The following is a 13,845-nucleotide window of genomic DNA, read 5'->3' as shown; positions in this document are numbered from 1 at the left end:
AGCTCTTTGCAAAAGCAGATGGTGACTCACTCCTTCATTTCAAATCAAGGGCGGGGCAGGGCCTCACGGATTATGCAGACACCCCACAAGAGGAGACAAAATAGCATGGAAAAGAAAGTCCAAATCCCAAAGTTCGAACGCTACTTCCTTATGATTTCTCTCCTGGATCATTTGCAACAGTATCCTGGAGATAATTCCCAATTCATGGAGACGTCCAGACAATTCTAGAACGTTGGAAACTCTACTTCTATTACACCCAAGCCGATCTTGCTTTTACCCAGCAACTGCATATATACACTTCCAGCAAGGATTGTTAGATAGTCACTAACATTGGGAACCACTGTCAATTCCTACACCAATCCCAGCTAAAATCGGTTAACTCAGAAGATTGGGGGCTTAGTCTAATCTGTACAGCAAAGTTACTCAACAAATCAAGATCAAAATCCTATTTTGCCCATGCTTGTAATGTTAAAATGAAAATACACAAAAAAATTGAAACAACTCTGGCCTTTAAAAATCAATGAACAGGAAAATTTGATTGACATTGATATTTGTTCTCAGATGTGGAGCTTGCAGGATTTTGACCTAGCGAAGAAGGATTGGAATTATGGTTTGAAGTAAGGATGTTACATGGAGATCATGGTATTTTTATGAAAATGCTGCTTTTATCCTTCCCCAATGGTACCGTTGACAGGGCGAGGAGTAATGTTAAAATAACGTCAGCAAATTGCTATACTGCACTTGGTTAATAGTACATACTGCAGCCACAAAGAGCCTCTGATGCAAAGGGACGGATATTGATTATAGTGGCAGAGACGCCAAACAAGTTGTCTGCTGTTAAATAATGATGTTCAGTTGGAGTGTTATGGCTGCATCCATATAATCAGGTGCTAAACATTCCATTATACTCCTGAATTCAGCCCTGTAAATAGTGGTTTAGCATTTAGAGATCAGGAAACAAACAACCTGGCACAGTCTTGCACTTGTGGCCAATGTATTGATATGGCTGCTTCTGGTCAATAGTGGTCCCCAGGTTATTATTGGTGAGGGACTTGGCAATTATGGTACCATTCAAAGTTCAGGCTAATGAGTTTGGGTCTTTTATTCAAAGGGATGGGTCACAGACTGGCATTTATGTTGTGCAAATGCTACCTGTCACATGTCAGCTCAAGTCTGCTTCATCCAAGATCTGCTTGCTGAACTCATACCATAGATCTGGAACTGCAGTAGCTGCGTTCCAGGAATCTCAGCCACCTTCCTGTGCATCAAGTCTGGTTCCAGCTACTGGTCCTCTCCTCCATTGACTCAACAATAGCATTGTTCCCTATAACATACTCAAGTAAAAACTGTTTGAGGGCAGCTGCTTTCATTTCTCTTCAGGCATTGAGCTTCCGTTCATGTCTAAATCAAGATTAAGATGATATCCAAAGCTTCGTGACTAGCAGAACCCAAACAGAGCATCTAAGAACAGATTATTGATTTTGCTTGACAGCATTGTTAATGACTTTTTTCCATCACTTTACTGATGATTGGGAGGAGGCAGATAAGACAGTAATTACAACAGTTTGCATGGATATAGTGCTTTAAACATAAAATTCAGAGCACAGTTATGAAACAAAATGTGACACTAAGCCGCACAAGGTGATAAAGGCAAGGTTTTAAGAAATGCTTTAAGAGAAGGAAAGAGAGGCGGAGATGTTTAGAATGGTAATTAGAGCTTAGGGACTTGATGGCTAAAGGTACAATCCAACAGTGGCAGTGAGTTACTGGGGATGGGAAGCCTTGGTGGGATGCTCTTTCAGAGTCGGTGCAGACTCAAAGGACTAAATGGCCTCCTTCGGCATTGTAGGGATTCTATGGATCTATTCTATTAACTGGTGTATTCTCCCTGGTAACACCTCTACTAATCAGAACCCACTTGTCAACCAATGAGCACTCTCTTCCCAGAGTATAAAGTTGCTGTTCCCCTAACATTGGTATTCTTGCGATTGTCCTGATGAATGCAACATGAAAAGCTTAAGTCTTTTTTTCGGCAATACTCAAAGCTCTGCACTTCCTAACAACTAATGACTGACAGTGATTAGAATCAAGGATGCTCAAGAATTGGAGGAGTGCAGGTATCACAGAGGGTTGTAAGGCTATAAATGGTTACAAAGATAGGGAAGGCCACAGTCACGGAGGGATTTGAAAACATGGATGAAAATTTTAAAACTGAGACATTGCTTAATCAAGAGCCAATGTAGAACAGCGAGCACATGGTGATGGTGAAGGGGACGTGGTGCAATTTAAGACAAAGGCCAGGATTTCCAGATGACGCTTTCCGTTCTGTCATCAGAGGAGTTGACGGCGAACACACCCCAACAGTACTGCCTGCCCCACAACCATTTAATGCTTTGAGTGTTAATCGGCTGGAGGCAGCATTTCCGGTCCTCACTCAGGAAAAACTCTGACCTCAGAATGCCAGCCAATTTGAATGACCAGCAACTCTCTGTTGGGCACCCTTTTAATCACCTATTGGTTTAATGTTAAGTTTAATTTGTGGTTTGTTTTTGTTTCAAGCGGTTCTCCTTTAAAGGGGCTGCCCCTTTCATTTTATCCCTCAGTTTGTTTAGTTTAGTTTAATTGTTTTTCACAAACGAGTAGGGCAAGGACGGCAGGCTGATTAGCCTAGGCCTTAGCTGTCCCGGTATAAAATTGCAGCGAGGTTGGGACGGGTGGGTGTCTGTGGAAGGCCAGCTGAAAGACCAGCCCTGCCTACAAAACTGCTGGCAGTGGCCCATGGACAACAGTTTTGGATCAACAAATTTAGAGGATAAAATGTGAGAAGCTGGCCAAAAGTGCACTGGAATGGTCAAGTCTAGAAGTAACAAAGGCATGAAAGAGTGTTTCAGCAACAGATAAGACAAGGTATCTTTACTGATGTGGTCATAAATTCACCTCAGGGATAAATGTAACATTAAGTTTGTGATCAGTCTGGTTCAGTCTCAGACGAGGAAGCTGGGTTGGAGTCTGTGGCTAGGGACTGGAGTTTTGACTGCAAGCAAACCAGGGGCTTCAATTTTTCCAATATTTAAGTTGGGGGAAATTTCTGCTCATTCCATGTTGATAGTCATTGACAAGCAGGCTGACAAGCTAGGGATAGTAAAAAAAACAGGAAATGCTGGAAAAACTCAGGAGCTATAGCAGCACCTGGGGAAATAGAAATAGAGTTAATGGGCAGGATTTTCCAGTCATATCTGTCCCAAGACCAGATATTCCCATCTGCAGACAACAGACCTATAAATGATCCGTCAAATTGTCCGCCCGCCTGCAATTCCCATGGCAGACAAGACCAGAAAATTTACTCCAATGTTTTGAGTCCATATGACTTCTTCAGGTCGTGGTGGGGTCGTGAGAAGTGATGGCAAGATATTGCTGGGTGCCTCAGTGCATGTATGGAAACTGATGCTGTACTTTCTGATGTCTCTTTAGGGCAACGTCTAGATGGAAAATGGTGGTAGGTGGCGGGGATTTTTGGGGGGGTGGGGTGCGGGGGTGGACAAGGATAGACCCTGACAAGGACACTTGAGGTAATTGCAGAAGGAGGAAAAGAAGCTGCTTCAGATGATCCTCTTGCTACAATTGGATAGATAAGAATAGGAAGAGGAATTTGCAGTCCCACCCAACTGAACGCTGGTAGAGAGGTGTTGGTGAAGAATGGCATGGTCATCTGTACCAAGGGCTGCAGTCAGGTCGAGCAGGAAAAGGAGGGATGATCTATCAATGTCACAGGCAGAGGAAATATCATGCAACTTAGAGGCATTTCACTACTGTGACAGGGTGTAATCCCAAGTGAAGAGATTCAAACAGTTCTGGGAAAGATGGGTATATGTAGCAAGCAACAACACGCCCAAGGACTTGAGAAGGAAGGAAGTTTGGAGACAGTTTGCAAAGATAGAAAACAAAGGCTGGCTTTTTGAGGGTGGCGGTGGTGGGGACAAGGGTGATGGCATCAGGTTTGAAAGGGGTAGTATCTGTGGACAGAAAGCCAATATATATTAATTTGGGGACCAGGAAGGGAAGTTAGGTGGTCAACATTTTAGTGGCAATGGGGTCAAGGGACCAGAAGCTGGGTTTCATGGACAAGATGCTCAGACAGCTTTTGTTTTACTTCTTGGTCAAAAGGGCATAACTAGGATATTTCTATACTGTCAGGTAGGTAGATGCCACATGTTATAAATATTATAACATAGCGAAGCAACCAGCTGGTTCAGCTGCACAAGTTGTTAGTGCTACAACCTGGATGCATCTAGCAGTTCCTTAAACATAATGTGGAGTGAAGCAAATTGGCTTGCAGGATGGTGGAGAAGTGTCTTTCTTTCAACTTCATTTTACACCTAACTGCTGCATCTCACCCAATTCTAGACAGTACTTAAAACTGAAATTTTCTCACTCCCCAGTGCCAATATGCTTCACCTTGATCCTTAATTACAATCTCATCTTTCACATCCATCAATATAAAGCATTAAAATCCCAGGAATAAATCAGCCAAACCAATGAGCATGCACGAATGTGAGTACTACAGACAGAACGAGGGAAGAAGCAACAAACTTGCATTTATACTATACTTTGCAGGAGTCTCCCAAACCAGTTTATAATTAACTCCACTTTAACGACTGGCAAGATCAACAAACATTGAGCCAATTAGGTAAAAAGTTCCACATACAGCAACTGACATGACTAGTTTTCTTAAAGGACATAAGCCAGGATACCAGAACTGATAGTGTTACAACAGTGCTATAAAATCTTTTACAACCATCTGAGTTAGACAGAGACTTAGTTTTAACAGATCAACACTTAAAGCTGCATGTTGTACAATGTCTGTAACGAGTCTTGAGCCTTCAACCTTCTAAGTGTACCAGTTATTAATTCTTTGTAGGCAAAACCACGGCTATTTCAGAGTTGGCGACTGAACAGTTCAAAACATTTTATACCCACAACCCTTTTAATGATTTAACAAAAAATTAAACCGAAAATGCACCTGTAATTCATTGGCAAGTGCCATTAGATAGCACAGTCCAAGTTGTGATGACTGATTTATCACATTATCCAAGTGCCATTACGTGCATCAGAGCGGTTGATGTATTGAGTATCACCCCTTCTAACACTACATAACTTTTTTTAGATTCATATACTCAAGGCTTGGAATGGTTTTAAGCTTGCCTGCAGAACTTTAGCATAGTCTGATTGAACTTCAGTGCGGTACTAAAAAAATTCTGCATTGTCGGAAGTGTTGCCTCTTGGATAGATTATAAATGTACCCCATCTGCAGATTGGGTGAAAATAAAAGTTCCATGTCACTATGAGAAGAAGAGCAAGCAAACTCTTCTGAGGACCTGGTCAACACCCACCACCATAAACAAATAAACAGATCATTCATCTCTGTTCATAAAGGCCTTGCTGATTGTATATTAGCTGCCATTTTAACTGATATATTTGGAATTGTACTTCATAATCCAATGAATTATTTTTAAGTGTTTTCAAGATTGCTCCTAAAGTGCTACATAAATGTAACGTATTCCATTAATAACTTAAAGGAATGTGTAATAAATATCTGAAAATAAACCAAGTTGCTCTCAACTTAGATCGAGGCACGGAACCCATTTATTTTCAGGTCAAACTTTTCCCCAATTCCTCTGTTCCCTCCGAACCAAGATTTTCCAAGCACTGCCTGCTATCCAGCATCTCACCAGACCCATCTTTAGGGCACCAAAAGGAATTTACAGTTGAAAATTGCCATTTGTGCTTTGGATTTGCTTTCTTTTGATCTACTCTCAAATCCACAAGTATTAACTTGTCAAATGCCTTAGTATTGAACTGATTTAATTGCCAATTATAACAAGTACTTAAAAATATTGTGCCAACCTTACAGAATTGTTGCCTCCAACTTCAGCAGCAGCACTGAAATGTAAGAGAAGTGGTGCAGACCCAACTTCAAGATACCACGTAGGTAGCAGAGTTTATGCAGCAATGTTTAATACTGCTACCAGCTGCAGCTCTGATGGGCCACTAACCACACTGGTTTCCGAAGAGCTGTGTACCTAGTACCACTGTTTCCACATTGGTTCTTCCCCAAGATCAAAAGTCACGATTGCAACTTTCACATAACTTGTTTTGTGTTACTAAAGATACTTTCCTAGCAAAGTCCTCTTGAATCATGCTGAACTAAGTAAACGGAGGAGAAAATAAGGCAAAACCTTGCAGAATAAGCAGACTTCACACTTTGGCCTTACAGTAAACAAAATATAGATTGTCATTACTATTTACTACTTAAGACATAGGAATAATATCTTGCCAAAAAAGCTTGATTGCTCTGCATTTAGTAATATTACATTAGTCTTTGGCAATTCAAACCTATGAAAAATTATGGAAAACATTCTTCTATTGTGTACATTTCTGATTTTTAAAAATGTATACAAAGCAAGTTAATGCTCAGTGAAGCTTTTGAAGATTAAAAGTTACTTACCTGATTAGTCTGGCTGGTTAAATAAGGTTCAAAATCATCATCATTCACTGTGTCTTTTTGATGCATCGAACCGTTCTGAACTGTAATGAAAAACATTCAGTTAGAAAATGCTCTTCAAACAATGCGGTCACCTTTAAAAATTCAACTTAAGTAGTTCATTTTATATTGGACAATGTAACAGGATACAACCACCAGAGTCAATGATGAAAAGGACAGGTGGCTCATGAAATGCCAATGAGTTCATAAACACACAGTTTCAGAACATACTGCATGAACATATCTAGTACTCAGAATTAGAACATTCAGCAGTCCATAAGTTGCAGATCATCGTCTTTCTTTTAAAAAAAGTTGCATTACACTACCCAAAATATAATTTAAAATGATTTAGCAAAACTATAATATGGATCCAAAAGATCCTTAGGATAACTACATTACAATAATTTACCAATGCTCATCTATCATGTCAAAACAGAGGAAAGAATCTTGAATGATTAATATATTTAAACTATCACCCCTCCAAAAACGACAAACAGGAAATCATTCCCTGAAAAAAACCACTAAATTGAAGGATGCATGGTTTTACCATGGCATAAATATTGAACTATGTGATGCACAATATACTATTCTGCTGGTTAAGGTGCAACATAAATACCAAAATAAGTCTAACTGCACAGCCTGAGGTTAGATTTTAATTATTTGCTCAGTGAACCATGTGGATTGGAATGTGCAACTCTGAAAAAGTAAGCATTCTGAGATTGTTTGTAACAGACAAAGTGCGGCATAGGCACATACAATTTTTCATAAATACTAGATCTCCTGAAACATTGCTCAAGTTAAATATTTATCTTTATAAAAGACAGGATTTTTATACCACGTGGCAATTAGTTTATTCTGCTCGAGTCATGGTGTGTCACATTAGGGATAACAATGTTTAGTTGTTAAGTAAACACAAAACTCAGATCTCAATGTGGGCAAGAACCTGGCAGATGGAATAGAACATGGCAAAGTGTGAAGTTATCCACTTACGTCAGAAAAATTTAATATATTTTCAAAATGGTGACAGAACTGGGAAAATGTTTGCATCCAGAAGAACCTGGGTACCCTTGTATGAGTCACAAAGTTAACATGCAGGTACAGCAAACAATTAGGATGACAAATGATATGTTAGCTTTCGTTACAAAAGGAATACGAGCAAAAGTACTACAATTATGCAGGGCACTGGTGAGGCCAAGACTAGAGTACCATGTGCAGTCAGTTTTGGTCTCTGCTTGCTTTAGAGGGGAGGATGAAGGAATTATCATATGAGAAAAGGTTGAGTAGACTAGATCTATAGTCCTTTGAGTTTAGAAGAATGAGAAGTGACTTGTTTAAAACATAAAATTCTTGGGAGGATGCGTACTAGAATATAAGAAAATGATTCCTCTAGCTAGGGAATACAAAACACAGTATCACAGTCTCAAAGTAAGAGGGTCAGTCATTTAACACCAAGATGAGGAGTAATTTCTTCACTGAAAGAATTGTGAACCCTTCCCGGGAGCTATGGATGCTTAGATTGTTGAATATATTCAAGACCAAAATCAATAGATGCTTTGGTACTAAGGGAATTAAAGGATATGGGGATACAAAGGAAAGGTAGTCTCACTCAAAAGAAAATTTTAACGAATGGCAGAATCGATCTTGAAGGGCCAAATGGCCTACTTTCAGCTGTTTAGTCAGATAATTTGGCAAATAGCTAAACTTGGTGGACAATTTCAGCTACTGGTCAGAAGTGCCCAGTAATAATTAGCATTTTTTTAAAAAAAAGATTATTTACTGATCCGTTGAGTGTGATGGATCCATATACCATTTTTCATTAAAAATTAAAGAATCCCCATATGATTTACCAAAATGACAGGAATATTATAACATTTAACAGATAAGTCATTATTTAACAATAGGTGTGCTTACAAAGTCTAATTAAGTAATCATTGGGTGATGTTAATACACTGGTCAATTTAGAGCCAGATACAATCTGCACCTTATATGACTGTCATTGCTCTTTTCTTTCTTCATGTGATATAGAAATTTGCATAGAGTGTATGACACTTAAATATGAAGTGTATGCACATGTAATATTCCTAACAATCTTGCTTATGTTAAAATTAAAAACTTTATAAAGATAAAAACATATTGCGCTCTTCTAGTAATGTTTGTCTGAGCCTCCAAAACTGAAACACAAGTTAAAAATGGATTGGTTCAGGATCAATTAAGAATCTGTTATTGATACCAAAGTTCATGCAGATGGCAATTAAGAAGCTGCAATCATTTGGGTTTCAGCCTTATTTCTTCATACTTCTCTTTGAAGTGGCACTCAATTTTTTGAGTGCAAGGCTTGAAGTGTTACAGCCAGGAAATGTGAACTAGAACAGTTTTATCCAATACATTAGCCACTAGCCACATGTACCCAATTGTATTTCTATTCTATCAAATGTTAAAAAACAGAAATAGATTCCATTACTGGACATGCAATCTCAATATTTATATTTACTTCAACTTTTTTGGATTTGTTGATAAATGATAAGACAAAAACAGTGTGCAAATGTTTTGCTTGGTTATTAAGTACTGGTAGAAGTATGCTAAGTAAATAGGTACATGCAAGTACACTTGAACAATGCAGATGAAAGTATGCAAGGTGCTTTCTACTAAAATTAGTGCATGTGGATAAAACATACCTGCACTGCGGGACAACACTGCACAAAATATACTATTTCCATATTATACATATAGGCTGGACAAATAATTAACGCTGTTTTTGATAAGTTTTTGTGTAGATATCAACCATCAATGCAGTTAAGGCCGAGAAGAGGGACAATTAATGTAATTATAATTCTAATAGGAAATTTGCAGTTGATGACTAGGAAATCCAATGTTCAGAATGTAGTGCTCAAAGGGCTATTATTCTCCTTTCTATAAACACACATCTTCTACCAGCTAGCAAGAAGATTGCCCGAGCTGCAGATTTTGCTTCTGCTACATCAGACAAAATGGCCATATGGTGAGTCAAACAACATCACCTCTCCTCCACTCCAATCAGACCTGCTACTTCCATGTGGAGTTCATATGGTTGCAAATTTAAGAACCTTTAAAACAGGCATGAAGGCTTTCAGGCCTCTCTGCAGCTGGAAATCGGACAGTAAACCTTTCATCCAAATGTCAACAGCTCAACCACTCGAGATGCCAAGCAGTAAAGAATACACATTACAATTAGCCAGGTTCAGCAAATGTGCACAAAGGGAAACAAAGTCAGAATTTGGTACATTCTTACACAGCTTGTTTTATTGCAAAGTGGACACACAGTCAAAGCACTGGTTTTATAATATTGCACAATGTGGGCAGAGTCAAAGCACTGGTTTTATAATATTGTACAATGTGGGCACAGTCAAAGCACTGGATTTATAATATTGTACAATGTGGGCACAGTCAAAGCACTGGATTTATAATATTGTACAATGGGGGCACAGTCAAAGCACTGGATTTATAATATTGTATAATGTGAGCACAGTCAAAGCACTGGGTTCATGGGATTGCACAAAGTGGGCACAGACAAAGCACTGGGTTCATAGGATTGCACAAAGTGGACACAGTCAACACACTGGATTTATGCTATTGTATAATATGGGCACAGTGAGGGCAATGGATATTCCTGGAGAAACTGCAAACATTTTACAATTCTAAAATAATTCCATTGTGGACTCATTCTCAGTGCAAGCAAAATGGCTCAAATTTTTCTGTCAAAATAACAGTGAGGCTAATGGTGCTTATGATCCTGCATGCGCAAATGGCAAAGCAACTTTAGACAAAGGCAGATGTGAGACTAAACCTAATTAACCAAACATTGCTCTATAACCTGTGCCAAGCCGCCATTATTTTTGCAAAAATGTATCTTGCCGTCTGCCTCACCTATAAAATTTAGTAAGTGATATCTATATAAACTAAACGTGCTACTGGAATTGACAATCTCAATCCTTCAGATTTTAATTGTTGCTGGAGACTTGAAAATATAATGTATTTATTTTTTTCTTTCTTTCAATCCAATCTTTTCTCTAGTTCTCTTTCTACACCTGATTTGCCAATTAACTCACTCTAGAACAACCGATTTCACAATATTCCAACTGACTTGGTTGGGATAGAGTTGCTTGTCCTTTGATCCCAGATGCTATTTTCCTTGCTGCAGCATTCTCAGCTCACACTTTTAGAAAGTAGCCACACAAAAAATTAAAAGCCTATACACACATGCCTAATTAAAGGCAGTTGCCACTGGATGCACAGCCATAACAAATTATGGTCAATGTCAGAGAATACAGATAATCAGCGATTAAGGGAAAAAATAACTACTACTGCAAATTTAATACAACCCAATATTGTGCAATCAAGAATTGAAGCTAGGTCAGCATTTTTAAGACTTCAGGCAGATTTGCTAGTCTTCAGGTCATCAATAGTTCAATCAAATAATTTAGAAATCGAGTATCTAAAATTCCATTATTAAATGTATTTGCATATAAACACAAGGCTTGGCTACATTTTTTTTACCCTTGACTGGGTGCCTCAAATACTGTAAAATGATCCAAATGTATCAAGCATTTCATAAGAAATGTTGGTCACATCAGTAAATTTTGTATGTTAAATCAAACACTATACTGCTTTCAGAAACAATCAAGGCCTCAGGCTTCTCTTATTAGCACATTATGCCAAATCAATATTGAAAGAATCAATATTGTGAAATGTATTTTATAATTTCACTCAAGACTTTGAAACAAGGAAAAACTGAAAATAATTTGAAGACTTAAAGTGCAAAACAATTCCAAAGTATAGTAGTAAAGCATCATGAACTTCAGATCGAATTATTTTGTTTCTGGGTTCATATATAGAAAGTCAAGGTAAGTTTAAACTTGATTCAGTTAAGAAAAAGGTGGAAGCTCATTTGCCCTGCAGGGGCAAATTGTCCCAAAAGTTAGAAATCATGTCCTGCAGTATGGATACTAAAAAGTGTTAAGTTTGACAGAAGTGCAGAAAACATTTAAAAGTTTTCAAAGTTTGATTTAATGAGTTCAGAAATAAGAGGTGTTGATGTTAGGAAAAACGAGTTAAGCGCGCTCTAGCAAAGCAAATAAAAAGACACAAAAAAGTCAAAGCACTCAGTCTGTATGAAATCAAACAGATTGAGTAACGGACCAACTCACCTTTACTTCCCTGGCCTTTCGGTCTCTGATGTAGTACCGTGTTTAATAGAAAGCAAAAATACAAAAGAAAAGGAAACAAAAAACACACAAAAAGAAGAAAACACCCGTCAGTACCTTATGGAAAATCGGAATTAAATATTAACAAGTTTTCTTTAAAAAAAAATACACCTTGTTATAATATTGCAAACGACAGGAAATGTCAGCGAGAGAAAGAGGAGTGACGGCCTGCGAGGCGGTGGTCGGACTCAGCACTCACTCTCCAGCTGGCAGCCAGTCTATTACCTGATCCACGCTGGTAGCAGACATTCTTCATTAAAGAGCAGCAGCAGCGGCGGCGGCGGGGGCTCGGCCTCCGGCTCCGGCTCGGCCGATTCCTGTTTAAACCGCGCTCCCAGCAACGGGCCTAAGGCAATGCCGGTAAATCCGAGGACGATGGCGCCGCTGTTTATCTGTCGGCAGCTTTCCCGTGGCCTTTGTATTTGCTGAAGCGGCGGCGGCAGCAACGGGTATACGTGTCTGTAAAGGTGCGATGATTATCTCTCTCTCATACACAATGGCGGAGAGCTCCAACACTCACTTCCGTTCGCAGCCTCTGACCTTCCGGCACCTGACGTCATTGCGTGAAGGACAACTGAAGAAAAGGGGGAAGACATCGGAAAGAGAGCGAGGCGACGCCAGTTGCAGTACACCCCTCCAGACCAGGGGGCGCGTGCAGCCGGAGGACCTCCGCCCCCAGAGCTGGCCGGCCGCGTCCCAAACACTGCCATCTACCGGCACATACACGCCGTACAGGAAGACCGAATGTTATCACTGCGACACCACCATGTACGCGTGCGCAGCCAGTGCGCAACCTAGTGGCGACAGCAGAATTAACATTTCAAGTCACTGACTTTTCATCAGAACTGGGCAAAAAGCTATAAATAGATTTGAAAAGAGAAGCTGGGAGAATAGAATAGTGTTACAGGAAGTAGAGTGGGAGGAAATGTATATGTGGAGGCTTTCAGTGGATATTGGTTAATAAACTCTCAAAAATGGAGAGAGTCGAGAAAGATAAAGAAAGAACAAAAGCAGAAAATGCTGAAAATCTCAGCAGGTTTGACAGCACAGAGCTAACATTTCAAGTGTGGATGACTTTGACACATTCGGGGGGGGCTGCCTCACAGCACTGTGTGAAGTTTGCACGTTCTTCTTGTGTCTGCGTGGGTTTCCTCTGGGTGCTCTGGTTTCTTCCCACAGTCCAAATATGTGCAGGTTAGGTGGATTGGTCATGCTAAATTGCCCCTTAATATCCCAAGATGTGTAGATTAGATGGATTAGCCATGATAAATGTGTGGGATTACGGGGATAGGGCCTGGGTAAAATAAAAAATGATTCAATGCAGACTCGATGGGCTGAATGGCTTCCTGCACTATAGTGATCCTATGATTGTCATAGAGTCATAGAGGTTTACAGCATGGAAACAGGCCCCTCAGCCCAACTTGTCCATGCCGCCCCTTTTTTAACCCCTAAGCTAGTCCCAATTACCCGTGTTTGGCCCATATCCCTCCATACCCATTTTACTCATGTAATTGCCTAAACACTTTTTAAAAGACAAAATTATACCCGCCTCTACTACTACCACTGGCAGCTTGTTCCAGACCCTCACCACTCTCTGTGTGGAAAAAATTGCCCCTCTGGACCAGTTTGTATCTCTCCCCTCTCACCTTAAACCTATGCCCTCTAGTTTTAGACTCCCCTATCTTTGGGAAAATATATTGACTATCCAGCTGATCTATGCCCCTTATTATTTTATAGACCTCTATAAGATCACCCCTCAGCCTCCTACGCTCCAGAGAAAAAAGTCCCAGTCTATCCAGCATCTCCTTAGAACTCAAACCATCAAGTCCCGGTAGCATCCTAGTAAAACCTTTCTGCACTCTTTCTAGTTTAATAATATCCTTTCTACAATAGGGTGACCCAGAACTGTACACAGTATTCCAAGTGTGGCCTTACCAATGTCTTGTACAACTTCAACAAGACGTCCCAACTCCTGCATTCAATGTTCTGACCAATGAAACCCAGCATGTCGAATGCCTTCACCACTCTGTCCACCTATGACTCCACTTTCAAGGAGCTATGAAC

At 39.8% G+C, this 13,845-nt stretch overlaps 1 protein-coding gene across 2 annotated transcripts in view; it reads right to left on the bottom strand.

Moving 5' to 3' along the window:
- ythdf3 (YTH N6-methyladenosine RNA binding protein F3) overlaps positions 1 to 12,328 on the bottom strand; it is a 38,000-nt gene extending 25,672 nt beyond the window's left edge. The window contains exons 1-3 of one of the 2 annotated variants that reach the window (XM_078216255.1): positions 12,007 to 12,328; positions 11,725 to 11,749; positions 6,506 to 6,585 (exon numbers count right to left, since the gene is read on the bottom strand). In XM_078216255.1, the coding sequence (XP_078072381.1) occupies positions 6,506 to 6,585; positions 11,725 to 11,749; positions 12,007 to 12,030 (129 nt within the window). In that variant the 5' untranslated portion in view covers positions 12,031 to 12,328. The remainder of the gene's footprint in view (positions 1 to 6,505; positions 6,586 to 11,724; positions 11,750 to 12,006) is intronic. The other variant, XM_078216256.1, reaches the window with a different exon arrangement.
- Between the last annotated feature and the right edge of the window lie 1,517 nt (positions 12,329 to 13,845).

This window comes from Mustelus asterias, chromosome 7 (genome assembly GCF_964213995.1).
Source record: "Mustelus asterias chromosome 7, sMusAst1.hap1.1, whole genome shotgun sequence".
In the NCBI taxonomy this organism is placed as follows: Eukaryota; Metazoa; Chordata; class Chondrichthyes; order Carcharhiniformes; family Triakidae; genus Mustelus; species Mustelus asterias.
This window is presented reverse-complemented; position numbering and strand designations above follow the sequence as displayed.